The sequence below is a fragment of the Furipterus horrens genome, unplaced genomic scaffold (genome assembly GCF_987537825.1).
Source record: "Furipterus horrens unplaced genomic scaffold, mFurHor1.1.pri manual_scaffold_6, whole genome shotgun sequence".
Classification (NCBI taxonomy): domain Eukaryota; kingdom Metazoa; phylum Chordata; class Mammalia; order Chiroptera; family Furipteridae; genus Furipterus; species Furipterus horrens.
In genome coordinates this window covers 19,322,095-19,348,263 of record NW_028327176.1, presented here as the reverse complement: position 1 = coordinate 19,348,263, position 26,169 = coordinate 19,322,095, and the positions used below count along the sequence as shown (strand labels likewise).

The window sequence follows — 26,169 nt, the reverse complement described above, 5'->3', positions numbered from 1 at the left end:
TTTTAGGTTTTGGTTTTTTTTTAAATAAGTGAGAAGAGGTAGAATAAATATATTACAATGATGGTAAAGAATATTAATTGACTCCAAAGACCATCAACGAAAGAATAAACTTCTACTGGCAGTATAAATGCCTTCAAAACCAGCATCAGGCCATCTTTAAGTAAAACTAACAACCACTGAATAGATTTCTGCTAAGAGAAGTTTTACTAGGTTATTTTAAAAGAATTTTTGATAACAGAACTCATCATCTGAATCTAGCAAGATGTAAACTTAAACCAAAGATTCATTTAAAAATTCAATTTTTCATGAAGATAAATACTGTAACCCGAAGAAATACTGAATCCTCTGAATTCTAAAAAAGGTTACAGCCTATAATCCAAGAATTCCATTTCTATGAATATACTTTGCAGATTTCTCCAAGTCCCATAAGATATGTGCCTGAGGTTGGGATAAATGGGAAATAACCCAAGTGTCCTCTAATAATTGGTTATGTAAAATACAGGATCTAAATATAATATGTAATTAGAAGCATTAAGGAAGATGTCAGCAATATGTATTTACTGTCATTGAAAGGTGTCTTTGACTTCAATATTGAGTAAAACTAGCATCTATTTGTATAATAGGTATAATGTGCCAGTATTTAAGAAAAACTCCATACCTATAGCAATAATATTATACAGGGACATGTTAGATAAGTTGATGTAAATTAACGTTTCTGAGTGTAGGATTCGGTGGATATTTTTTCTTTGGAGTTTCATATATTGTACTGGTGTATTTGTGTTTAATTTACATGTATCATTTAGAAAACCCTCAAAAGCTATATAAAAAGAGGCAAGGATGAAAGAAATGTATAAAGTATAGTACCTCAAACGGTTGGTGTAGGTATCAACACACGTCTTCATTTTGGCTAACAATGTACCAACAGAAGTTTGACACTCTGATTGTTCCTCTTCCTCTTCACCAGTCTCTGTAGAAAGGGGCAACAATAGGGGCACCATGGACGTACAAGAAGCAATGGCTCGGAGCAATTCCAGCAGAGCTCGATAGAGTGGGACATGTCTTGCCATGTCAAGAACTATGAGAAGGAAGAGGGGAAAAGCAAAAAACTAGAATCAGTACAGTTTAACAGTAAGCCCATGCAATACAGCTTCAACTTTAACTTTAAGAGTAACTGGTTAATTGGTAAATGGACCAATGAGATGTTTACAAAGCACCAATGCATAAAGTATAACAGTCTCTTTTAGGGAACAAAATGTAAATAAGGCACGGTGTTGGGGAGAGAGCAAGAATTAAGTAACTAGTAATGATTAAATAGGTCAGATATTACATTAAGATAGTAAATACATTTATTAGTATGAAATTTAATCCTCACCTGAGGATATATATTCATTGATTCCAGAGAGAGGAAGGGGGTGGCGGTGGGGAGAGAGAAACATTGATTGTTGGTTGCCTCCCGTACCCGAACCCGGAACCTAGGTATATGCCCTGACTGGGAAGTGAACCTGCAATCTTTTGGTGTATGGGATGACGCTCCAACCAACTGAGCCGCACCAGCAAGGGCAAGTGGAAATATATTTTAAAAATTGAAAAGATGAAGCCACTGTATCCCAGATAAAACAGTAATGTGACCACAGTTTATTAATAGTATATTTCAACAAAACAACTTAATAAAAAGCCAACTATGATAACTTTTAATTATAAGCTACAAATCAAATGACATTTTTTCTTGTCATAATACCACATACATCTAAGAATAAATACCTCACGCTGACCAGTGTGGCTCAGTAGGTTGAGCATTGTCCCGCAAAGCAAAATGTCGCCAATTTAATTCCCAGACAGGGCATACACATGCCTGGGTTGCGGGTTTGGTCCCTGGTCAGGACATGGATGAGAGGCAACCAATAGATGTTTCTCTCCCTTTCTTTCTCTCTCCCTTCCCCCCTAAAAATAAATTTAAAAAATATTTTAAAAAAAGAATAAAAACCTCAACACAATCTAATAAAATAATGCGTTTATGGAACACTGAGTGACCTAAAAACCTAGGGTCAAAATCAAATAAATTAATTATTCAAATATTTAATTTTCAATTAAAGAATTTATCCATTCTACTTTGCCTAACTTGAAATATAGTAATTACCCTATGGAAACAAAACAGGCAGAGATCCTAAATTATTACTCTGTAAATTATATATCCTTTCAAGTAATTAAATACTAAAACTCAATCCATAATTATTTGTAACTAATATCCTACAATTAATGTGGTTAATATGTATATCAAAAATATTTTGACTGGTAAACTAATTTATTCAAAAGAGAGTTCACCTTTTTAGTACTAATCTAATAATGACTGTTACAGAAGTTGTATGTGAACAAAATAGTTTTTTTTAAAGGGCTGAAATCATCATTGGGTAAAATAATACAAATTTTTTTCACCTAGAATAACCTTAAATTCTCACTAAAATGTAACTCAAAAAAATCTATTATTTGATACTATATGTTTCAAAACAAAATATGGTTCAATTAGATCTTTTCAAATGAGATTACTGAAAAGATATCTAAGTGAGCAGATTTGTCCATTCATAAATGTTTTAGAAGTTGTTTTACTAGAGAGCTATGAATATGCAATTAGCAATAATTCCATCATATATAAGCAATGTTAGGAAAATATCAATACTTTATATACTTTCATAAAAATAACTTCTGTAAATAATGGTTCATATAAAATTTTCATCTCCACTCAATTTTACCAATATTGAACTTATTGAATTTATACTCCTTCACCGAGCCTTACTTAGCCAACAATTATTTTGGGGACTCATGTCAACCCTAGATATGCTGAACTTTGGCTTAAGTTGGCAGGTGGGTCAGCCACTAGCCCATAAGAATGAACTACATGGAAACACATATCAAAGGGTCAAAAATTTCTGGCCAAGTGGTAAAGTATAATGCTTTTTACACACTGGCTCACTGCTCAACCAGCTGGAAGGGTAGTCCACTGGGATAAAAAGAAAAACGTGTGTGTGTATTATACACATACAATCTTCCAGAGTTTCTCATGTAAACCCAGTTCAATGATAGTTTCAGCCAATTCCTTTCCTATGGTGTCTTTAAAAGCATTCCACTGATTTAGCATATAAACATCTAGTTTGGGTAACATTTAATTATGTAATGACAATGCACCTGGCATAAGTAAATTTGAAAGCAAATACAACTAATTCTTAACAGGCTTACAATTTAATTAGTTGGAAAAGAAATATATACATATACATGAAATATATAAGGCACACATCAAGTTGTTTACAAAAGAAATGGAGAGTTATGGTTAATCTGGCAGGTTAGTTAAGTGGAATTTTATTAAGAAAGTTTAATTGGACCACAATGTGAGAAGTGAAAATATCAGCATTAGGTACACTGGCAACTAATAGGAAGGGAGGAGCCACTCTATTGGAGAAATCAAGGAACATTATCACTGAAGTACTGCAGATATTCTACCCTTACAGATCTATATAAATCAAACCAACTGGTAACCCATCTAAATTTTAATTTAAGCAACGTCTCTCCTCCATTATAAAACTTATACACATTACTCAACAAAGTGATGTATTTTATATTAAAGGTATTTCTACACAGGTTGCCACTGACAAATTGGAGAATTCTAGACACAAGGAACTAATATTTGCTGATGGGCACCTATGTGCCAGACATTCTTAGTGATCACTAACATACTCAAAATTCTGGCATTATGTTATTCTCTTACCAGGAATGAAATGGTGCATAGGACCTGACAGTATCTTGTTTTTGACTCACACAAAGAAATAAATCATTAAATATAGGCAAATGTTCCAAGTTTTATTTGCACTCCTCAGCTAATTTTCAAGAAAACTGAGACTGTATTGTAACATAGTTCAGAATTTAAAACAAAATGGCATGCACCTCTACTTAGCAGAAGAATCTTTAAAAATTTTACCTATTTCTGGCATATTCTTTATTGTAACAATACAAAGAAATGGCATACTACAAAACACCTCATAAGTCTTAAATAAACTATTAATTACCAAGAAATATGGATATGAAGTACTATGTATTATGCCAGCTCAATAATTTCTAACTATTTTTCTCAAGATGTGTATCAAACAAAATAACTATTTTCATAAATGATAAAATTATATATTTTCTATTGGTATCAAACCAGTATCTTTTCATGTAACAGCACTAATACAATTTCTAAACCCTGAAAGAACAATAGGCCCTCTTGTTGCCCTGAGATCTAAAAAGATAGGTTTCCCATTATACATTTCCTTGAAGACACATTTTAGTAATAACTTTTGGATTTAAAGAATGTGATTATATTTAAATTAAGACATCTGCCATAACAACAAAATTAACTTTATTCTCAAAAGGTAAAACTGAAATCCTCTCTTTTTGAAGAATATAACCAAAGATAAGATCTAATAAGAACCTTAGACACACAAATCCAGTGTGAGGAAAAATCAGATGGTATAACAAATCTTGGAATAATAATAATGGGTTCTGTCTTACTGTAGCTAGTTATAGAACAGCTGAACCAATACTTTGAAAATGAAAAAAATTTATTGCTTGTATATACCATCATTAAGCTTAGACAACCAGCCAAATTAGTAGATAACTTGATAATGTTCCAATAAAAGTCCTGTGCTTATTCTCTCATTCCTGCACTCTTCTATAACATCACATTCATTCTTTTCTCTTTTCCACGCTAACAAAATTCATTTATATCTCACCTTTTAATTTGAAAATATTTAAGTTTAATAATGGCCATATTACAGGTAATAAGTTAAACTTATCCAAATGAATAAATTCCTCTAGATTTCATTTTTCTCATTTGTTCCTTCTTAATCTGTAAACTAAAAGGGATTGAATTGGATAACTCTAATTTCCCTTTCACTCTGAAATATTTATATTTATCTCCACACTATGAAACTAGCACTAAAAAGATAGATTCTATGACATTTTAGTAAAAAAATTTTTAGTATGTTCCACTAAATCAATGTCAAGTGATTCAATGTGTTCAATGGAGCTATTTTGAGAAAATAAAACATAGCATTTTAAAAACTGGAAGTGAGATGAGGGCAGGGTGAGCAACTCTAAAGTAACATTCTACTCATTTAACTCACATACATGCGTCTTTACCAATCTATTTGCAGAAAAAAAAAAAAGGATCTCCACCTAGTGGCCAGTGGGGTGTCTGCAGGCTCACTAAATAGCATACTGTATATGTAACTAACAGTAGCTAGAGAAAATCATCTTGTTCTCAAAGCAGCTTTCAAAATAACATGGCTGTGACAAATATAAGTCAGAATGCTGACCGAAATTAAAAAGTGTGCATCATTTATACGAGAATTTTCCTATCTAACTAAGAAATCTCTCATGAAAACAACTACTTTCTCTCTTTATGGGTTATCATTCCTTTTAAGAATATTGGAGGCAAAATACCCTAAAATATTTATTAAAATATTTATTTTATTCTGTGTCCTAGAACAGGTAACTACACAGTATCAAAAGAGCCCCCCACACCCAAAATAACTAAATATTTCCAGAATAATTTAAAAAATAAATAAAGCCATAAAACTCATTCCTACATCTGTTGGGGGAGGATATCAAATATTTAAACTGAGCCATATTATTTAAACTGAAAATGACTAAATAAACAAACAAAAGTATTCACCCACAAAGATATTTCAGAGGAATATTAAAATGTGATTTACCTGAATCATTTCTTAGATAAGATGACATGGCTGGGATGAGGCAGGACTGACTGAGAAGCTCTAGAAGTACAGAAGGAAGAGCATTACTGTTCTGTCCTCTGCTTTCTGACTGAGCTTCTCCATTTATTGCACCACTCATAGGATTTATGTAACTTGCAAGAACCTAAAAGAAAAAATTGCTAGACTTAAATTGGATTTAAGTTTCACATACTTCAAAAGCAAATATTTTAGGTCAGATATTCAGTCTGAATACGAAGAGTATATATTTTTAACTCAATCTCTTGCGCTGTATACTTTCAAAATAAGACATTTTTTCCCTTAGACTTTCAAAAGAGAAGGATAAGGCACAATACAGGGTGGGGCATAAGTACGTTTAAAGTTGTTTGTGGTGAAAATATAATTATTAATAAATAATAATACAAGAATAAACTGTTTTACGTACTCACAATTATAGATCTACTTTTGCCCCACCCTAAGAACACAAACTTAAAACCTCAGTACCATCTGATTTATTTTATTGAATAAATTCACTTTACGGTTTGAGGGTGATGGAATCATAGAATTTTATACTAAAATGGCCCTTTCTCTAGAATTGCAGAAAACAAATGCTCAGAGTTTATCAATTTTAATAATTTAAGTGATGCACCTCCCCATTTCTGTTGCATTAAAAACTTTCTCTGCTAGTTCAACTTCCCTGATTCTAGAAAAGTCAGAACAGTGTGAGGAACAAAGATATAAAAAAAGATAAATAAATATTATCGGTTTTTAAGAGTACAGATGCAATACTTTAGATGAGAAGATGATTGGAAGCAGGTAGATTTTCCAGTTATTGAATAATTTTGTCCCTGTCATTTTCCTCCCAGTGAAGAAGCTAATTTAGAGGGAAGAAATTTAGTTAAAAGTAGGGAGGAGTAATCTTTGCCCAATGGTATCTTAAAAGAACTGAGAGCAGGGAGCATAATGTGCTTTATAAAAGTAGCTGAAGATGAGCTGGATAGTCATCAATACTTAAAAATAAATACTAATACAAAAAATAATTTAACTATTATCATTGATAATATTGACTTTGCAAATATACCTGCAGAAGACAGGTTACATGCTCCTCTTCCAGCCTCTGCTTAGTTAAGGCTTGTTCTACATCCCAGCCAGAAGCTGTAGAGCCTGTCCCAAAGCCAGTCCCTTTGGCCCAATATAGCTGCTGTTCTTCTGTTGATGTAGGGTTATGAGAGCTTGATACCTGAGGCTTACAACAAAACATAAAAATTTATTACTACTTGGTTTATTTATCCTCAAAAATGTTTATCAGTAGGAATATAAACAGTTCAGCCACTATGGAAAACAGTTTGGAAATTGCTCAAAAAATGAAACAAAGAATTATTATGTGACCCAGCAATTCCACTCCTAAGTATATACCCCAAGAAATAAAAACTGAGACTCACACACATGTACATACATGTTCATAGCAAGACTATTCACAATAACCAGAAAGAAGGAACAAATACCCATCAGTGGATGAATGAACAAATCATGGTAAATACATACAATGGAATATCATTCAGCCATATGAAATACTGGTATGTGCTGGATGGATCAACCTCAAAAGCATTATGCTATATCAAAGAAGACAGGCACAAAGGTAACATGCTGTGCAATTCCATTCATGAGAAATATCCACAGTAGGTAAATACACAAAGACAGAACATGGGTTGGTAGTTGCCAGGGGTTAGGGGTAATATAAAAATGGGAAACAAATGCTTTTATTTGAAAATAAATAAATAGGTCCTGGCTGGATAGCTCGGTTGGTTAGAGCACCATTCTGACATGCCCAGGTTGCAGGTTCAAACTCTGGTTCAGAGCACATATACAAGAATCAAACAATGAAGGCATAAATAAATGGAACAACAAATCGATGTTTCTCTCAATCTCTAATTACTAAATAACATAATAAAAAAATGTTTAAAGTCTTTATCAGGAAAAAATGGGGTAAAGCATCTTGAGGCCTAAAGAGTCAATGACTCAAAATTAAATAGAGAAAATAGTGAAAAGAATAGGGATATGAACCAGATCTTTTAGAATGAATCTAGTGAAGGCAATCATCAGGAGAATTCTATGATGGTGCGACATGTTTTCAATCTCAGTAAACAAGGTTGTTTCCATTTCTAGAAATAGTAATCCTTAATTTCTTGTTCAGAACATGATGTGTAGAAAACTACTGGGAATAAAGGACATATTAAAAATGTGGATGGTGTAGAGACAGAAAAAAAGTCTGAGACCTACTGGTTTTATAAAATAATCTCAAACTCCATAAAGATCAACCCTTTGTTATTATTTTTGTGGATTATGAAATTCTGTAACAACAAACCTCTTTTAAACAATTTTCATTAAATTTAGCACTCTGGTACCCTCAAAACATTGGCAACCACGTATTACTTTAAGAAATAATTTACAAGTAATATTGTACCAATGCTTCATGTTTCTTTTAATGGGAACATTTTCTAAGGGACAGTATTTTTATAAATACTTTCATAAATTGATCTGTTATGAATTTGTGACTAAGGAATTTCATCTTTTTCATTTTATAAGATAAACTGTTAAATGAATCATAAAAATGTTATTATCATATAAACATTTACCAGTAAATTAAAGTTACTGATAAAAAATTATCTTTAATTTTCCAAATGTGAAGTATAACATATATACATGAAAAGAACACAAAGCAAACATATCAAATTTAATTAAATGCAAGTCACGCAGGTCAAGAACAGAGCACTGCACGTAAGAATTGCCCTCATTCCACCTCCTGGCCATCACACCCTCATTCCTCCTGACTTTTATTTTCATTACTCCCTTCTTCTTTTTATAATTTTACTACCTAAGCAGGAACCCTAGTCACTACAGTTCCAATTTGTCTAACTTTTGAACGTTATATAAATGGAATCATGCTGTCCATATTCCTCCATGTCTGGCATTTTAGTTATGCTTGTGAAATTGCTATGTGTACTTACTTGGCTTTATCTGTTTTCTTTCATTATCTTATAGTATAATATTCCACTACATAGTAGACAATTTATCCCATTCACTATTTTTATACTATTTATTTCATCCACTCCACTATATTTACATTATAGCAAATGATGATGGGACAATACCTGTGTTGTTTTTGAAATTTTATACATTCTGATTGGTGTGTAACTGTAGTGTATTATAGGTTTTCTGACAACCAATGAAAAAGATCATCTTTTCATATTTAACAGTTATTTAGAGAGCCTCTTCTACTAAGTGCCCATTCTAGCCTTTCACCTATTTTCCTATTTGGTTTCCTGTCTTTTCCTTTTGGAACTTTTAAAGTTCTCTAAATATTCTGAATATAAGCTCTTTAACAGATGTACATAAATGCAGTTTCCCAATCTGTGGTTTCCATTTTCATTTCTTAGAAGTGCTTTTGATGAAAAAAAGTTTATAATAGTGTCTCTTTTAAAAATGACATTTTATGAATAAAGGTCTTGTACATATATTTTCCCATTCAGATATTTTCTATTTTTTGCTGCTATTCTAAAAATATCATTAATAAGCTCATTTTATGTTGTTGATGGGATACAAAAATAACTTCCTTTTATTTATAGTACTTACACTTTGTAGCCTCATTAAACTAGCTATGCTATTAACTAAATTAAATTTTTATATAAATTCAATAAAATCATTTTTAAATAATGAGGCCTATTTTTTCTTTTTTCTCTTGCCTTACTATACTAGCTAGAACTTACCATTCGATAGTACAATTCTCTGAAGTTCAAGAAAAAAAAGGAAGAGGAATCACAGTATAAATTCAGCATATCTCAGTAATTAGAAAAGCTGATTAAACTATTAAATCATTTTTGTTTTTCAAGTAGACAGGTTAGCTTATGGTTTTCCGAAAGAGCCTAACAGAAAAGAGAACAATTAGTTCATTGCCTCTCTTTTAAATATGTTTTGCTTTAGGAGCAAAAATGGAACAACACGAGTCTCTGAAATATTACTTCAGAAAAAATTATATCCTGTACACCGTGAATTTAACTTAGTTTTTCATAATCCAAATAATTAAAACTGAGCCCACCTCCGCTTGATTGAGGCTAGAGTTTGGAACTCGTGGAGCATGGTGGCTAAGAGCAGAGAGGCAGACAAGAATGAGGTGTAGCGCTCCAATTTCCAACGCCATCCGCCGCAGGAGCACACCATCATCAGTTGTCAAAGGTGTGGTGCTAAACAAGCTCCGAAGGACGTGGAAGGGAAGGGTTGGAAGCACATTGGCGGACGGAGACTGCAGAATGTGACCTAGATTAAAAAGAGACCTCAAAATTAAAAATATTTAAAAAACACAGTAAGAACAAAATACAGGATCACAAAAAATAATGTAATAGAAAATATACCATTATGTTTTCATTAGAAAACAACTCAAATACCACAAATATAATAGTGATAACTTAAAATTTAATAATAAATAATGTCTGGAAAAGCTCTGTAAGACATGAGTGAAATATAGTCATATGATTAATAGCGAGACTATATTAAATTTTTTATAAACTAGAATTTTAAATCTAACAATTAAGAAAAACATTAAAAATTTCTTACAACAGTATGAAAATAATTGCTTGCTTTGGAAGTAGTTTCAACCATAAACAACAGCTAATGAAAGTAAAACTATTTTGTTTTGTTTGCAATATGGCTTTCTACTACATTTTAGCTAGAAAATTCTGTGTTAAATGCAAGAACAAAGAAAAAAACCCATTGCCGTGTGAATTTTGCCTAAGACAATCACTGCAGAAAGAGATATAATTATTATTTTTAGTGAATATACACTCACTGTATGTATAATGAGTGTATATTCACTAAAAATCAGTCTGAAATGACAGAAAAGCAATTCCTTTTTCTTTTCTATTTAGGGTTACATTTACTGTCTCATAATAGGGTTCTAAAAAACAATGGTTGTTACCATTCTATGCACTTAACTTTAAAAAATCAGATCAAGTAATTAGAAATTCTTGACTTAATACGCATATACAATTTATACATGAAACCAAACAACCAGAACTATTTAGTTGTAGAAGCTGTAATTATTACAAAAACATTTAAAATGCAGTTAACATTTTTAAAGAATCCCATTAATATGAAAATACAAAAGAAAAGTATATACTTTGAATATTTGATAAGCTTCAGTTACGGGACCCACAAATAATTTCAGTTTTAGTAGATTAAATATACTTTGTAACAGAGTCCAACAGCATATTCTTTGTAAATGGCATGTGAAAGCTATCACCTCTAATCAAAACCATGTGACTTTAAAATAATTTTAAAAAATAAAATTTTAAATTTAATGGTCATTAACTGAAGAATAAGAGGTAAACCAAATGAAAATCTACTTGCTAGGCTACCCTAACTGGGATTTTTCCTTGTTTCTTTCTATTAAATAAAATTACCAGCCCACTGGAAACAATCACCATACTTTCTATTATTATTCTTTATTAGAATACATTACTATACATTGTTATTTTCATCATTCTGTTATCTTTAATCTAAATATTGCTATCAAATTTCCTTTCTTAAAAAATATTCTCATCACATTACTACTTTAATGTTTCTATAATAAATCTTCACAGCTATGCAGAATAAAATTTGGAGTTCTTTATAAGCCCTTCTATGATCTACCAATACCAGCTTTTAAAATGGGCTCTCAGGGCTGCTTTTTTATGCAAATTTTTATCAGCTAACTTAGTGTTTCTCATATAGTCTAAGTACTGCTCAAAGCATTCTTTCTTTCTGAACTAACTCATCTCAACCTCAACTGACTCCATCCTTTGTGGCTCCACAAAAAACCGCCATGTTGCCTTACCACATCACTGGGTAGTAAGAAAATCACCTCACACCTGAGAGGCTCCATCATACTACTCTCAAGGCTTTGTAGCTTTTGGAGTCTGTATGTTTACACACATTCCTCACTGCTATTGCTGAAGGATACTAGCTACTTGAAGGTAGGATCTAAATACCTGATTCATCTTTAAGTCCCTCCAATGCCCAGAAGTTTTGTAAACACTCAGTAAATATTTTTGAATAAAGAAATGAAAATGAAGATTTTAATATTTATTATGTATCTTATTGGAACTAAATTGCCAACAAGTAGTGTAGTAATTTAACTATGAAAGAAATAAACAATGAGTAACAGGTAATAATCTGAATAACTGTTTCATGACCCAGCTAACTTTCATCAACACTAAACACTTACTTCCTTCTCCGTCATCTGTCACTCCCAACACCAATCGAAGAAGGCACTGGGCATGTTTTCTCTCTTTCAATAGCACTTCAGCATAGCCCGGAAGACGAAGAAATAATCCAAAAGCAGCCAGAGAATGAGCCGGTATAGGAGACATGGTCTGTACTGCTGACTTGATTGGTGGAGGTTCAGCCGCAATGGTTTCTGGTGCTTCATAAACTAATTCCCCTGATTGTTCAATGGTCACCCATTCAAACTGATCACTATCCTTTGGCTTTTCCTGAGTGGTGGATGTTACAACTGGGGCACTCACCTAAAGAAAAAAGAAAAAAAAAAATTTTTTTTTTGTTTGGTTATTTGCATGTTTCAACACCAGGTTCAAATTAATCACTTCACTTCCAATTATCTCTTTAAAATATAGAAATATAAAAATCAATAAAGGGGCTTGTTTTTTAAAAATAAAAAGCTTCCAAACACAGGAGTTACATGAGTATGGTGGTATCTGTCAAGGATCTCTAGTCTCTAGTTACTATTTTATCCTTTCTAAATAGATTCTTTGAGACTATATAAATAACTTGTCTCACCAAACATTGATCCATTACAACTAGCATTTTCATAATTCTTGCCTAAAACAATAATTACTATGGGGGTTACCAAATAGCAACTTCCTAATTCTATCATGATCCTTCTACATTTATTAGTTGTCACTGAACTGTAAATACTCCCTTCTACTCCATCTATTTATTTATTCATTTATTTATTAATTTATACTAATATATGAGGGGGGCATCCCCCAAAACCATAATTATCTTCTGGAGGGTGGGCCTCTGGTAGTACAGGCTTCCCCCGCTAGATGAGAGTTTTAAGAACCCATCTGTATCAGTGCACCAGCAGGTGTGTTGTGAGAGGCTGCGTTTGGCTTCAGTGACATTTTTTTTTAAGACTCTTTCAACACATTTGCCCACTTCATGATGGGTGATTTACAAGCGCACGCGTCCACACCATGCTAAGTGTTCAGCAGTTTTTTATGAAACACAGCATGATCCTCGTGCCCCACCCACCCTATTCACCTGATCTCACCCTGAGTGACTTTTGTTTGTTCCCCTGGATGAAAATAGTCCTCCTCAAAGGGAAATGTTTTGTCTATGTGGAAGAGGTTTAACAACAACAACAACAAAAAAACAGAAGCACTAAAAGGTATCAAAAAAATGAGTTCAAAAACTGTTTTGAGCAGTTGAAAAGTCTTAATAGGTGTATAGCATCAAATGGAGAGTACTTTGAAGATGATGGAAGTTTAAACATGTAAGAAATATACAATTTTTTATAAATAAATTCCAGGTTATTTTTTGGTCCCCCTTGTAGATTCTAATGTTATTCTACAGGTTGTAAGACTCCACTATTTTATGTGATGCCCAAGTAGAATCGACTTGGTCAGTGGAACCCCCTTAAAGCAGACTTCTGTATCCAGGCTCATCAAGTGTATTTCCTACCCCAACCAGAGAATTTTTCCAAGGAGCCTAGGTCCTGAGAATGTGACCTTAATCAGAAGTAGGATCTTTTGAGATGTAATTAAGTTAAAATGAGGTCTTATTAGATTAGGGTGGACCCCAAATGCAGTGACTGGTGTCTGGAACAGAAGAGCAAGATACACACATGACCATGTGGAAACATGGAAAGAAATCAGAGTGATGCAGCATATGCCAATGAATGCCATTAAGTGCCAGCAGCCACCAGAAGCTAAGAGGCAAAAAAAGAATTCTCCTCAAGAGTCATCACAGAGAACATGGCTCTGTTAATACCTTATCTCAGACTTTCAGCTCCTTAAACCGTAAGAGAAAAATTTCAGTGTTCTAAGCCAACCAGTTTGTGGTAATTCGCTACAGCAGCCCTTGGAAACTGATGCAGGCACATATAATATACTAAGTGCATGAAACTGGAATAATTTTCCCACCTTATTCAACAAAGAGCTGTATATTTACAACTCTCCATGCACCACATTCCCCCCATTAATAAAAAAGAATAGTAATATAATGAACAGATGAAGAGGGTTAAAGTAATGTTTTATAAACTACCTGTAACAGAAATGGCACCTGAAAGAAAAACAGAAGTTAAGCAAAAAGACATTCCTTATTTGGACAGAAGTATACACTACTATTTTACTCTACCATCTGCAGTAATATCCATAAATTAGTATCACACCCAAAGAAGCACATAAACAAAAATGTTACATTATGACAACCATAAAATCGAGGTAAAGGTGACAGTGTAATGAGTATGGCAAATATGTTCAGTCTTCCAACATTTCTTCAGTACCAACTAATTCACACCGATATTTATACAACTCAAAGACTAAGCGAAAGGGTATAAGTTGAAAAAACTCTTCTCAATAAAACTGGAAAAAAAACTTGTAAATGAAAAAACAAAAGAACAAAAGTCTTTGTTTGGCATGGAATGATATATTCAACTAGGAATCTTATTTTACCTGTTGAATTACTTCTGGATATAGCATGGGTAGTCTTTCTGCAATAAGAGCCAGTCCACCCATTCCTGCAAAAACTTGTAATGGTGACTGAATGGGACAAGTTTCAAGTAAAGATTCATCCAATATCCCATCCATACATTCATCACTTGGAGTAAGAACCTCATCTTCTGGACAGCTACCAAGTAAATCTCCATGATCTAGAATAAAATACAAAAAACAGGGAAGAATGTTTTTTACAGTACTCTTTCATTTACAAAGCAGATATTGTTTAATCAACAAGAGCCTAAGTATCTTAAGTTATTCAGATATATCTATATTAAGGCTAGATGCTAGAAATGTTTAAATGACTTCTGATGTTGCCTTCTATAGTCTTCTATCTTTGGCATCGCCTGAAAGCTTTTGAAATATAGAATATCAAGTCCCATCCTAGACCTACTGAGTAAGAATCTGCATTTTAATGGTCTGTAGGTAATTTATAATCATACTGAGAAGGACTGTCCTTTAGGGCATATTTGTTAGTTACATTATATGTGGAATTAAGCAAGTCCTTAGAACTCATAACAAATAGTAATATGTATACATGTTAGGCTCTAAAGCATCCAATTAGGAAAAACTGAATAATGATAAAGACTTCTCACTGAAAACTAAAAATTATACCATATTGGTTTAGCTTTGAATCACTCACAAAGGAAAACCAAAAGGTTAGCATGTTCACAATAACCAGACCACACAAACAATTAAAAGGACATTAAAAAGACAAATAATCCTGGACAAAGGAAATGTACTAAAATTTATTAAAGAATGTAAAAGGCTAATAATAATTAAATATTGAACTTTGAGGGAAAAACATGTTTATGAGCATGAAATATCACTCTGTTGTCATCAGAAAACTGAAAATACTGAATTGAGATTCTCACTTCGATTATAAAATGGTAATGCACATGATCATAAAATAACTGATGCTAAAATAGGAATTAAGATTAATTTCCAATGGAAATAATGACAATCTTTTATATTTACAGGTAACTCAGTCATAAAAAACCTTTAGGTTAAGTTGATGTAAATAAAAACAAAGGTAAATTAAGTCACCAACTGTAGAAATCCCTGTCTCCTCAGATTACAGACTATAGTTTTCAAAGGAATATCATACACTTACCTTTTTCAGGGTGTAGTCTTTTAAAAGAATCTGTTTTTGACAGACTTGGGTCTGTGATAACTCTTGATCCCAATTTAACAGTCAGATCTATTGAGCGGTAACCTTGAGGAAGTTTTCGGTCATAGAGGAGAGTTAAAAGTTGAGCAAGTGTCATTTCAGCAGGCAATGGCTGGCCTAAAAATGACAGAACTAAGTTAATCCTGGAATCCAAGAAAAAGACATTTACTTGATTCAATTTACTCGAACTACTTAATGCTTTTACTAAAGTATAGGTAGGAGTCTGATTTTGATAACAAATTCAAAATAATTTAACATCAGCCCATGGAAAGTTTACAAAACTTAAAATCTATTTCTAACACGTGTAAATAATAAATAATGGCTGTAGAAAGTTGGTCACTAATCAATCCCACCAAGATCTTCTTAGGCACAGCAAAGAGAAACCAAAAAAAAGGTATTCCTATAAATCTGTCTTTGGCAAATCTTTTCCATAAAAGGCCAAATAATAAATATTTCAAGCTATGGAAGCCATACAATCTCTGCTGCAACAACTAACTCTACCACTGTAGCATGAAAAGAGCTACAGATAATACATAAACAAATGGGGTTAGCTTTACTTAACTAAAACATTTTAATTAAAAAAAAAAAAAAAAAAAGAGGTATCTAGTCCACCAGCCATAGTTTGCTGCCCTCTGAAATAAATTAACCATGTAAAGCTAAGGAAGAACACCCATTCAAAGTTAGTTGATTTTAATGATATAGCACAAAAAATGAAAATCACCATAACCAATACAAAGTATACTGGTCAAAGAACGTTTTAGCTGGGGAGAAAATATTGCTTAACTATCAGTGAGACTTTTAAAGTTTTACTGCTAGAACTAATTATTTAAAATTTGCCTCACAATGCTTCCTATATAACTTGTGAACTCTCTGGAACATTAATTTTACTGATTATGGCACACTGACAGTACAAGTCAGGAAGCTAGGAAAGCATAAATATGCAACAGTATCGTGTTAAAAAGGATATGTTCCTCGCTTCTCTTGGAATTGCATCGACAAAGTCAGTATATTTATCTCAGCAACAGCACTTGCTTAAACATGATTCTGGTGTATATACATCTGATTTATATAACTGCGAGATTAAAATTTCTTTGATATTTTAGCATTATGAACATTACCTGCCAAGAGTTTGTGGAACAGGTGAAACACTGGGACAGTAATGATTTTGTTGGCGGTCTCTGCGGCTGAGGAAGCACCTCCTATTTTATCAGTCATTGTCCTCCCTCTCCTGGATGGTGGGCGAGGTGGTGTAGCAGACACAGCACGCTTAGACTGGGATTTCAGCCCTAAAAGTACAGAATCAGTAAGTCTATATAGTCAACACACTAATGAAGTAAAAGTGTATTCATTCCTATATTTTAATAAAGCACCACATTCCTAACCAAAATTAGAAATGTTTCTTCTAACCTAGCATCTCAGGTCCTGATTCTACTGTCCTTCACAAGACTTCACAAGTAATTTTGGCTGCATTTGTAGATATTTTCTAAGAAAGTAAAAAATATTGCCAATTACTCTATTCTATGAGATACAGATGATCATCTATTTACTAGAAAGTAGTTTTGCACAAATATATATAGGAAATCTTCTGTTCTTAATTTTTCCCAGACAGGACAGATTAAACCAAATCAGAGGTCTGCTTTTTGAAGAATAAGGTGAGCTTTCTTTTTTGAACTAAAACCCATCGCACTTATGCCAAATTACCAGTTTTCTTAGCCATTTTTTTTTCATCCTGTACCTAATAGTAAAAACTCATTTTCAACCAATTTTCTTTCAATTATTTTTATTTTCTGATTTTATGTAAGGAATGAACACAACATCATAAATGAAAACTGGTGAATACTTTTTCATTCTGCTTTTGTCTTTTTTAAAAAACAAGGAAGTTATACAAGAATTCCTTAACACAGTGAATTTGTAAGAGTATAATTCTCTGTACACTGGTGACATGCAATATCTAAACAGTTCACATATGTTCAATATCTGATGACATACTGTAAGCTTTGACATAAAATAAGTTTAATAATTCCATTGCCAAAGAGTAACTGATTGCTGCTGTAATACTTTTATATTTAGTATTAAGGCATTATTGTAAGCCTTTTTGCATTAACATTTTTATTAGATGAACTTCCTATAAATATAAACTGTTATATTGTGCAGAAATCCAAACAATATCAAGATTATAAAGAACAAAGAGCATACCTGAAGCAACAACAACACTATAGTTGTCCTGAAACCCATTTTCTGCCTTAACTTTTTCTTTCTCTTCATGGTTTTTCTTTTCTTTGTCATCTTTTTGTTCACTAATTAGTTTAGCAGTGATACTTGGTGTATCTGTAAGAAAACAGTATGTAAGATACATTGCTTTTCAGTTATTAAGAAGGAAAGTGATCAATATTTCAAGGGAAGATTATGTAAGACTGTATTATCATTACTTGTAGGTGAATACATTTAGAAAAACTATTATGAAACAAAGTCTGATATTCAATCCTTGCTAATGTCAATGAAAGGGACTCACCACTGCTCTTAAGCCACCATACTTAAAATCCAATCTTTAGAAAATATTACCTGCTACTTCTAGAGGCAATGGAAACCATTATGATGAAAATTTGCTTTATTTTCAGTATAATTCAATCTGCCTGTCACCTAAATCTAATTTGTTCCTTATAACATGAATATCAAGAAAGAATATTATTTCCAAAATAAGGAAACAACCTTACCAAATTTACTGAAAATCTGTAAAGGATAAATATGAAATTCAAGCTCAGGACTCATGCTAACGCCTAACATTAGACCTTTAATTATTCTACAAATAGAGTATAACAAAACAAATTTCATTAACCGAAATTTTTTGTTTGGCTATTTTTAGTTAGAAATTTTACACGACAAAGTGATGTTCTTTGATAGTACTTTAAAAATGACATCTAAGTACTTCCATAGATAGTTATTACTCTCTGAATTAATGTTTTCTTTCATTACTTTGGAATATGGATGCTATTGAAAATCACGAAAAAATGGAGACCATATAATGATCTGATTTAACCTTTAAGAAATCCAAGACTTCTGGCCAGATGGAGGCATGGACAGACATGCTGCGTCTCCCTGCACAACTAAGAAGGAATACAACTGCATTGAACTAGAGGCAACCAGAAGATCCAGAAAGTCAGGCTGCATGGAAGTCCAACAGACAAGGATATGGAGAAAAAATCCTCATCCAGACAGGTTGGGGAGGTGAAGCGAGCGGACAGGAGGTGGTGTGGTGGCGGCAGCAGCAGCGGCACTGGCAAGCCGGCAGAAAGCACAGTCACACGTTTTAAAAAGTTGGGAGGAGGAACACCCGGGGAGTGTTCCCAGCTCCTCACCAGACCGTGCAGCTCACGGTCCCAGCACCAGGGAAAATCAAGCCTCACTGCTTCTGACTGGGCAGACCAGTGGGGGTTGGGGTGGAGGCGGAGACTGCTGGTCTCTCAGCAGAATCTGCTTGTTTGGAGGGTCCCTATAGTCCTAGGGCACCCGCAGACCCACCCACTCTGGGAGTGGCAACCGGGGCAGCAGCTAGAGAGGCGCCAGTCCCATACAGAGGTGGGAGAGGTGCCTGCAGGGGGGGGTGGGGGAGTGCTAGGCGGGCAGCATTGTTCCCTCTCAGAACCCTGCCCTACATACAGCGCCACAACATGGTGAAACAGGTTGCTCTGTACTAACGAGTCCCTAAGGCTCCGCCCCTTACAACATAACAGGAGTGACAGCTCTACCTGGGATGCAGAGGCAAAAAAACACAGGAGCTTATCAGAATGAGGAGACAGAGAAGTATGGCCCAAAAGACAGAACGGATCAAGTTTCCAGTGGGAGAACTAAGCTACGAGGAGATAGCCAACCTCACAGATGAGGAGACAAACAACCCAACAGACGCAGAATTCAAAACACTGGTGATAAAGATGCTCACAGGCTTGACAGATATACTTGAGAACAGCAAATGCATAAGAGAAGAAGTGAAAGCTATGCTAAGAGAAACAAAGGAAAATCCAAACAAAACTAATGGTGAAGGGAAGGAAACCGGGGTTCAAATCAATGATTTGGAACATAAGGAAGAAAAAAACAGTCAAGTGCAGAATTAGGAGGTAAGAATTGAAAAAAATAAGAAAAACTTCCAAAATTATGTGAAGCAGATGGACATACAGGTCCGGGAAGCAAGAAGGGTACCGGGCGGGCGAGCTAGACCCAGAGGGGACCACACCAGGATGCATCATGATTGAAATGCCAAAGGTGAAAGATAAAGACAGAGTCCTGGGGGCAGTAAGAGAGAGGAGGAGAGTTGCCTACAGGGGATGCCTATAGGACTATCAGCTGATTTCTCAGAGGACACTTTGCAGGCAGGCAGACTGGCTAGCAGTAATCAATGTGATGAAAGGCAACCTGCAACCAGGATTACTCTATCCAGCAAGGCTATCACTTGGAACGGAAGGGCAGATGAAGTGCTTCCCAGACAAGGTAAAGCTAAAGGAGTTCATCATCACCAAACTATTACATGAAATGTCAAAGGGACTTACTTAAGAAAAAGAATATCAAAACTATGAACACTAAAATGACAACAAACTCATAACTATCAACAAATGAATCTAAAAAATAAAAACAAAATCCGAGTAAGCAAACCAGAATAGGAACAGAATCATAGGTATGGGGATCATTTGGAGGGTTATCAGCTGGAAGCGGGGAGGGGGAGAAATGGGGAAATGGTGCAGGGACTAAGAAGCATAATCGGTTGGTACAAAATAGAAAGGAGGATGTTAAGAATAATATAGGAAAGGGTGAAGCAAAAGAACTTATATGCACGACCCACGGACATGAACTAAGGGGTGCAGGACTGCTGTAGGGAAGGGGAGTACTGGGTAGAGGGGAGCAAAGGGGAAAAAAAATTGGAACTACTGTAACAACATAATCAATAAAATGTACTTAAAAAAAATTCAAAGAGCTCAGTGAACTTTTATGATATTAGTAATATTTTCCACTAAGTAGATATGACTAATAGAAATTCTCTTTTTACTTTTCTAACTTAACATAGTTATGATACAATGATTTAGTATCACGTTTTAGAAAGGTGAAATGATCATATGATAAAACAGCATCTTTTATATTATTCCCCTAATTATAGCTTTCTTTAAGTATCTGAAATTGTCCAGTGCAGTAGTCCCTTTCTATATATCGCAGTTCACTTATCGCGGCCTCACTGTATCGCGAGATTTTTAAAAATATTATATTTAATTATTTATCATGGAATTTTCACTATATTGCAGGTTTTGAGGTACTGTATACGTATGTTGTTAAAGTTACATAGGTTTAAGACTGTAGAATATGTTAAGAACATAACTAGTGTTTATAAAAGTGTGAAAAAGGTTAATAAGGGAGTGAGAAAGGTTAATAAGGGACTGGGAATGGTTTATAAATGTGTGGGAAGGGTTTATAAAGCCTTAAAATATATATAAATACTAAAATAAATGTATACTTCCTGGATTTTCACCTATCGCGAGGGTGTCTAAAATATAATACCCGCGATAAGTGAAGGAATACTGTAATCTCAATTTTTATAGAATCTTCCTAACTGCAGATTGTCTTTAGATAGGTTCTGCTTTAGTGAAATTAAAAAATTCTGTAAACAGTATAAATAATAAATACATAATGAAACAATTCACTTTACTTTCATACAAAAACCAAGTAGCCCAAAATGGAAAAATAGTTACACAAACATTATGCTAAGTGAGATAAGCCAGTCAGCGAGAAAGATAAATATCACATGATAACACTTATATGATAAATCTAAAGAACAAAATGAACTAACGAACAAAATAGAAACAGAAGCAGAGGTCCATGTAGCAGTCTGGCAGCTGGCAAGGAGGAGTGGAGGGGCACAAATGAAAGTCGGCAAAGGGATGAGCCTGAAACATTTATGCGTGGCCCATGGACACATACAATAATACGAGGATTCAATGATGGAGGGAAAGGGGGTGGGGCTGGGTGGAGATGGGCAAAGGGAGAAAAAGCGAGGACAACTGTAATAGAATAAAAAATTTTAAAAAGTTACACAAGTCAAAATGTAATATTTAAGTAATTAAGAACATAATTAACACAGCATAATCAGGTAGGAAAACATGTAACAATTATTACGTGATTAGAATTTATATAATGTTATCCCATTCACACAATAAAAAGATATCACTAACAAAGGGTTTCTCAATTTTCTCTTTAAAATTATTCTGATTTGCATTTCCATTCTGACCAAGACAAAATAAAGATCAGATTTATTCTCCCACCTGAAACAACCAGAAATTAAGGAAATATATGAAATAATAGTTTCAGACCCTGGGAATCAGGAAGGCAGTGCAGTAATACCAGGTGAGTGAAATCATATGACATGAACCCTAGGACTGCTCCAGCTTATGTCCTGGAGACTTTCTCATCCCACAGCTCGGGACAACCCAGGTGTCATCTACGGTGCAGACACAGAGCTGGTTCAGCAGGGAGAAAAAGGCAGCTGGATGCAGTTTGCAGACGCCATGCCAGGGGGAGAAGATCATTGTACACAATATAAATTATCCAAAATTTTAAAACGGGGAAAAATGGAACAAATCTTCAGTGAGCTGTGAACATGTTCAAGAGGTCAAATAAATTGGAAATAGAATCACCAAAGGAGGGGAGAGAAATCATAGAAAATATTCGAGGAAACAAAGGTAAAAATGTCCAAATTTGATGAAATCTATTAACCCACAGATTCAAGAAAATCAACAAAGTATAATATAACAACATGAAGAAAACTGTAAGGTATAATATAGTACTCAAATTGCTTAAAACCAGTGATAGAAACTTATAATAGCACAAATATTGACACATAACCTTTATTATTTAAAAGCATTATTCTCAAAAGCTCTAAGTAGATAAAATAACTGATTAAAATTTGGATTACTTGTTTTCATACATGTTGATAAAATATATATACATATGTAAATATATCATAAATATACTGGCTATAGATCAAAGATGATAAACACACTTTCACAGGACCAAAACAGATGTAAACAGAGGTAAAATTCAGCAGTTTTTTAAACATTTTCTCAATATAACTTTGTTGGACTTTGTACTAGGACATAGTGTTTCCAAAGCAATCAGTTTATTTTTTAAACATTTTAGGGAACAAAGGGACCATATCTATAAAGTAGCCTAAATAATAGAATGAGACATTTTAGAAAACGTTCTTTTATAGCAGATTAAAAGGTGAAATTGCCAATTACTTCACAATATAGTATCTACACTTTACCATTATCAAGTTAACCATATGAAATTACAATAACTAAATTTCAGTACTCTTCCCCACTTGTTCCCTCCTTCATTTAATTAATTTCCCCCACCCCCACCCCCAATGCTTCATCATAGAAGGGACAACTTCAGGGCTCTGTCAGTTAAAGTCTGTAAAATCTAGCCCTGGCCAGGTGCTCAGTTGGTTAGTCATGCCGATACAACAAAGTTACAGGTTCAATCCCTGGACAGGGCACATAAAAAAAATCAACCAATGAATGCATAAATAAGTGGAACAACAAATCAACGTCTCTCTCCCTCTCAAATAAATAAATTGCTTAAAAGTTTGTAAAATTTAATTATCAGAAAAGGTTGCTATAACAGATCAAGTGGACATTTTTAAATAAGAAAAAATATTTATACATTTATATAGTATTCCACCATTTTACTGAGTAATTAATTACAATTTTATGCAACACTTGCATTAGATGCGCTAAAATTGTAAAGAATCTTTTCAACTTTATTTTCTCATAGTGATCATGCCGTCACATGGTTTAACTTATCATTTATATATGGTAACAACTCCCAATCTCTTAAACCCAATCTTTTATTTTAAGCTTAGGTTTGTATTTACAACTAATAAATAGACATCAACAGCTTTTTTCTGAAATACTGTTAACTTCCTTCAATGATCAGTGTTCCTTAAAACTTAGGCACTCCCTCCAATGTATAGAAGCAAATTTATATTTACATTAAGATATAAACAGTTAAATTTCCAACTTGTTTTGAAATCTGACAACATACATAAGATCATAAATACTTTAAAGGGCAGAATATGTGTCCTCCTATTTTCAGGTTAGCCAAAAAGTATGTTTGGCTTTTTCCGTAAGATGGCTACAGCAGTGCTTGATTGTCTTTAACTTCATTTGAAACAATTTTATAAGACTGTATTGTGACAGCTGTCATGAGAGCATGCACTAAAAAAACAAAACAAAAAACAAACCTTAACAAAATTGCTGAGTTTTTGTATAGCCATTTTAACACTGAAGATGGAAGAAAATAAGCGATATTTTCAGCATATTATGTTTTATTATTTCAAGAAAGGCACATAACTGAAACACAAAAAAAGATTTGTGCAGTGTATGGAGGACTTCCTGTGACTGATCAAACGTGTCAAAAGTGGTTTGCAAAAAGTTTCATGCTGGAGATTTCTAGCTGAACAATGGATGCTCAATGCGCGAGTACACCAGTTGAAGTTGACAGCAATCAAATAAAGAACAATCAGCCTTCTACCACATGGGAGATAGCAGACATACTCAAAATATCCAGATCAATAAAGTTATTGATGAAACTGAAAAATGTGTCTTTTATTTTACAGAATAAAACAGACTTTTGAGCCAACCCAATACATCCTTAGTACAAACTACTGTGCTTACAAATAGCAGATACTCAAGGAAGTCATGCACTACGATAAAGATTTCGGAGGGGCAATGAACTCAAACCATCCACAGTGGATCTGCATTCTGCCATCAAAAATTATGTTTTTTGTAAGTTAATAAAACATTGTTTAAAGGTTTCATGTGAGAGCTTTTGAAATACATGTAAGAAACCAAGGGCAAAGTTCTCTCCGCTTTCTAAACTGACTAGTATAAACAATAAAGTCATCAATCAATTATACCTACTTATTTTCATCTTCTGAACACTCATTTATTCCCTAGATTTAGTTAATGTTTATCACTATTATCCAAGTTAATACTCTGGAATCCATCTAATAAAAAATAGCCAGATGGGTTACTATGAGAAAATTCTATCAGCAGCTTCCCAGTTTGTCTACATATCCAACTACCGATTCTGTCATTACTACACATAACACACATCACACCAAAAGAAATAAAGCTGCTGAAATGTACTGGATATCTTGTTTTCTTCATCAGCCACTTACTCATGTCTCACAACGTGAAGATATCCTGACCTTTTCTAGCCATTAAATGGTTGCTGGGTGAATGAATGCAGTAAAATAAATAATGATAGAAGTAATAAAATCCCAAATACATTCAACATAAGGTTAATGAAAAATTAATACTTAAATCTGACTTGCCTGACACTCTGTCAAGAACTTCTGATAATGTTGTGGACACTGGCAAGTGAAGTGTACGGAACTTGTGGCCTGCTCCATACATTGGATGCTGGATGACATGGCTAGTAGCATTGATTCGGCCTTTGTACAGCTGAAAATTCAAAAAGATCAAGAGACAATTTTTTTGAAATACATATTACCGCAAAAATATTGCAAAAGCATTAAAGAATAAAAAGTTCAACAATGCATAAAAAATATAAAGGGCTTGTTTTATGGATTTCTATAAATGAGGCACATCTGTCATGTGATTTGTTGCTCAAGTTTTGCATTAGCACTTTTGTACCTAATATGCTACTTTCCCCCAAATCAAATTATACTATTCAAGGTAATACATAAATCAGGTTATTCTAGGCAGAGAGGGTTATCTGAAAGAGACTTTTAGTCCTATCATGAAATATAAAAGTTATTCTAGTTTCAGTTTCCCTTATTAGAAATCAGAATGTAGCGTTAACTGCAAACTCTAATATGAAATAATAAAATATCTTTACAAACAGCTAATCATTATAATTTAACTATTAAATACTCACTGGACAGGGAGACTGAAGAAACATCGTCACCTTCTCATCTTCCAGCATCAACTGCAAAAATAATCTACGTACAAACCCTGAAATGTTCCCCGATGTAGGAAGGTTCCCTCTTTGAGGAGACGCCTGAAATAGTTCACAGAGAACCTGGCAAGGCAAGAGTTGTAAAGTTAAATGCGGTATTAATTTGCAGCTCTTTAATTTAAATGAAAAAAGGAAAATTAAGAACACGAATTAGCCCTGGCTGGTGTGCTCAGTGGACTGAGTACCAGGTTGTGAATCAAAGAGTTGCAGGCTCGATTCCAAGTCAAGGCACATGCTTGGGTTGTGGGCCAGGTCCCCAGTTGGGGGCGCATGACAGGCAACCACACATTGATGTTTCTCTCCCTCTCTTTTCTCTCTTCCTTTCCCTCCCTGTAAAATTAATTTTTTAAAAAAGGATGTGAATTAAAATATATATTTGAATACATCAAATAAGCAATTAAAAATGTTATCTCATCTGAAAACATATGAATACAGAAATAGGTAAGTTAAAAAGTATAACATA

The 26,169-nt window shown here is 33.8% G+C and overlaps 1 protein-coding gene across 1 annotated transcript in view; it reads right to left on the bottom strand.

Moving 5' to 3' along the window:
* The window catches only part of BIRC6 (baculoviral IAP repeat containing 6), a 190,951-nt gene that overhangs the window by 34,543 nt on the left and 130,239 nt on the right, over nucleotides 1-26,169 (bottom strand). Inside the window, exons 56-66 of the mRNA XM_090281119.1 lie at nucleotides 25,626-25,769; nucleotides 25,060-25,189; nucleotides 17,880-18,011; nucleotides 16,802-16,969; nucleotides 15,627-15,800; nucleotides 14,471-14,667; nucleotides 12,001-12,301; nucleotides 9,838-10,055; nucleotides 6,823-6,987; nucleotides 5,745-5,907; nucleotides 865-1,075 (exon numbers count right to left, since the gene is read on the bottom strand). Of these exons, the coding sequence (XP_090137245.1) occupies nucleotides 865-1,075; nucleotides 5,745-5,907; nucleotides 6,823-6,987; nucleotides 9,838-10,055; nucleotides 12,001-12,301; nucleotides 14,471-14,667; nucleotides 15,627-15,800; nucleotides 16,802-16,969; nucleotides 17,880-18,011; nucleotides 25,060-25,189; nucleotides 25,626-25,769 (2,003 nt within the window). The remainder of the gene's footprint in view (nucleotides 1-864; nucleotides 1,076-5,744; nucleotides 5,908-6,822; nucleotides 6,988-9,837; nucleotides 10,056-12,000; nucleotides 12,302-14,470; nucleotides 14,668-15,626; nucleotides 15,801-16,801; nucleotides 16,970-17,879; nucleotides 18,012-25,059; nucleotides 25,190-25,625; nucleotides 25,770-26,169) is intronic.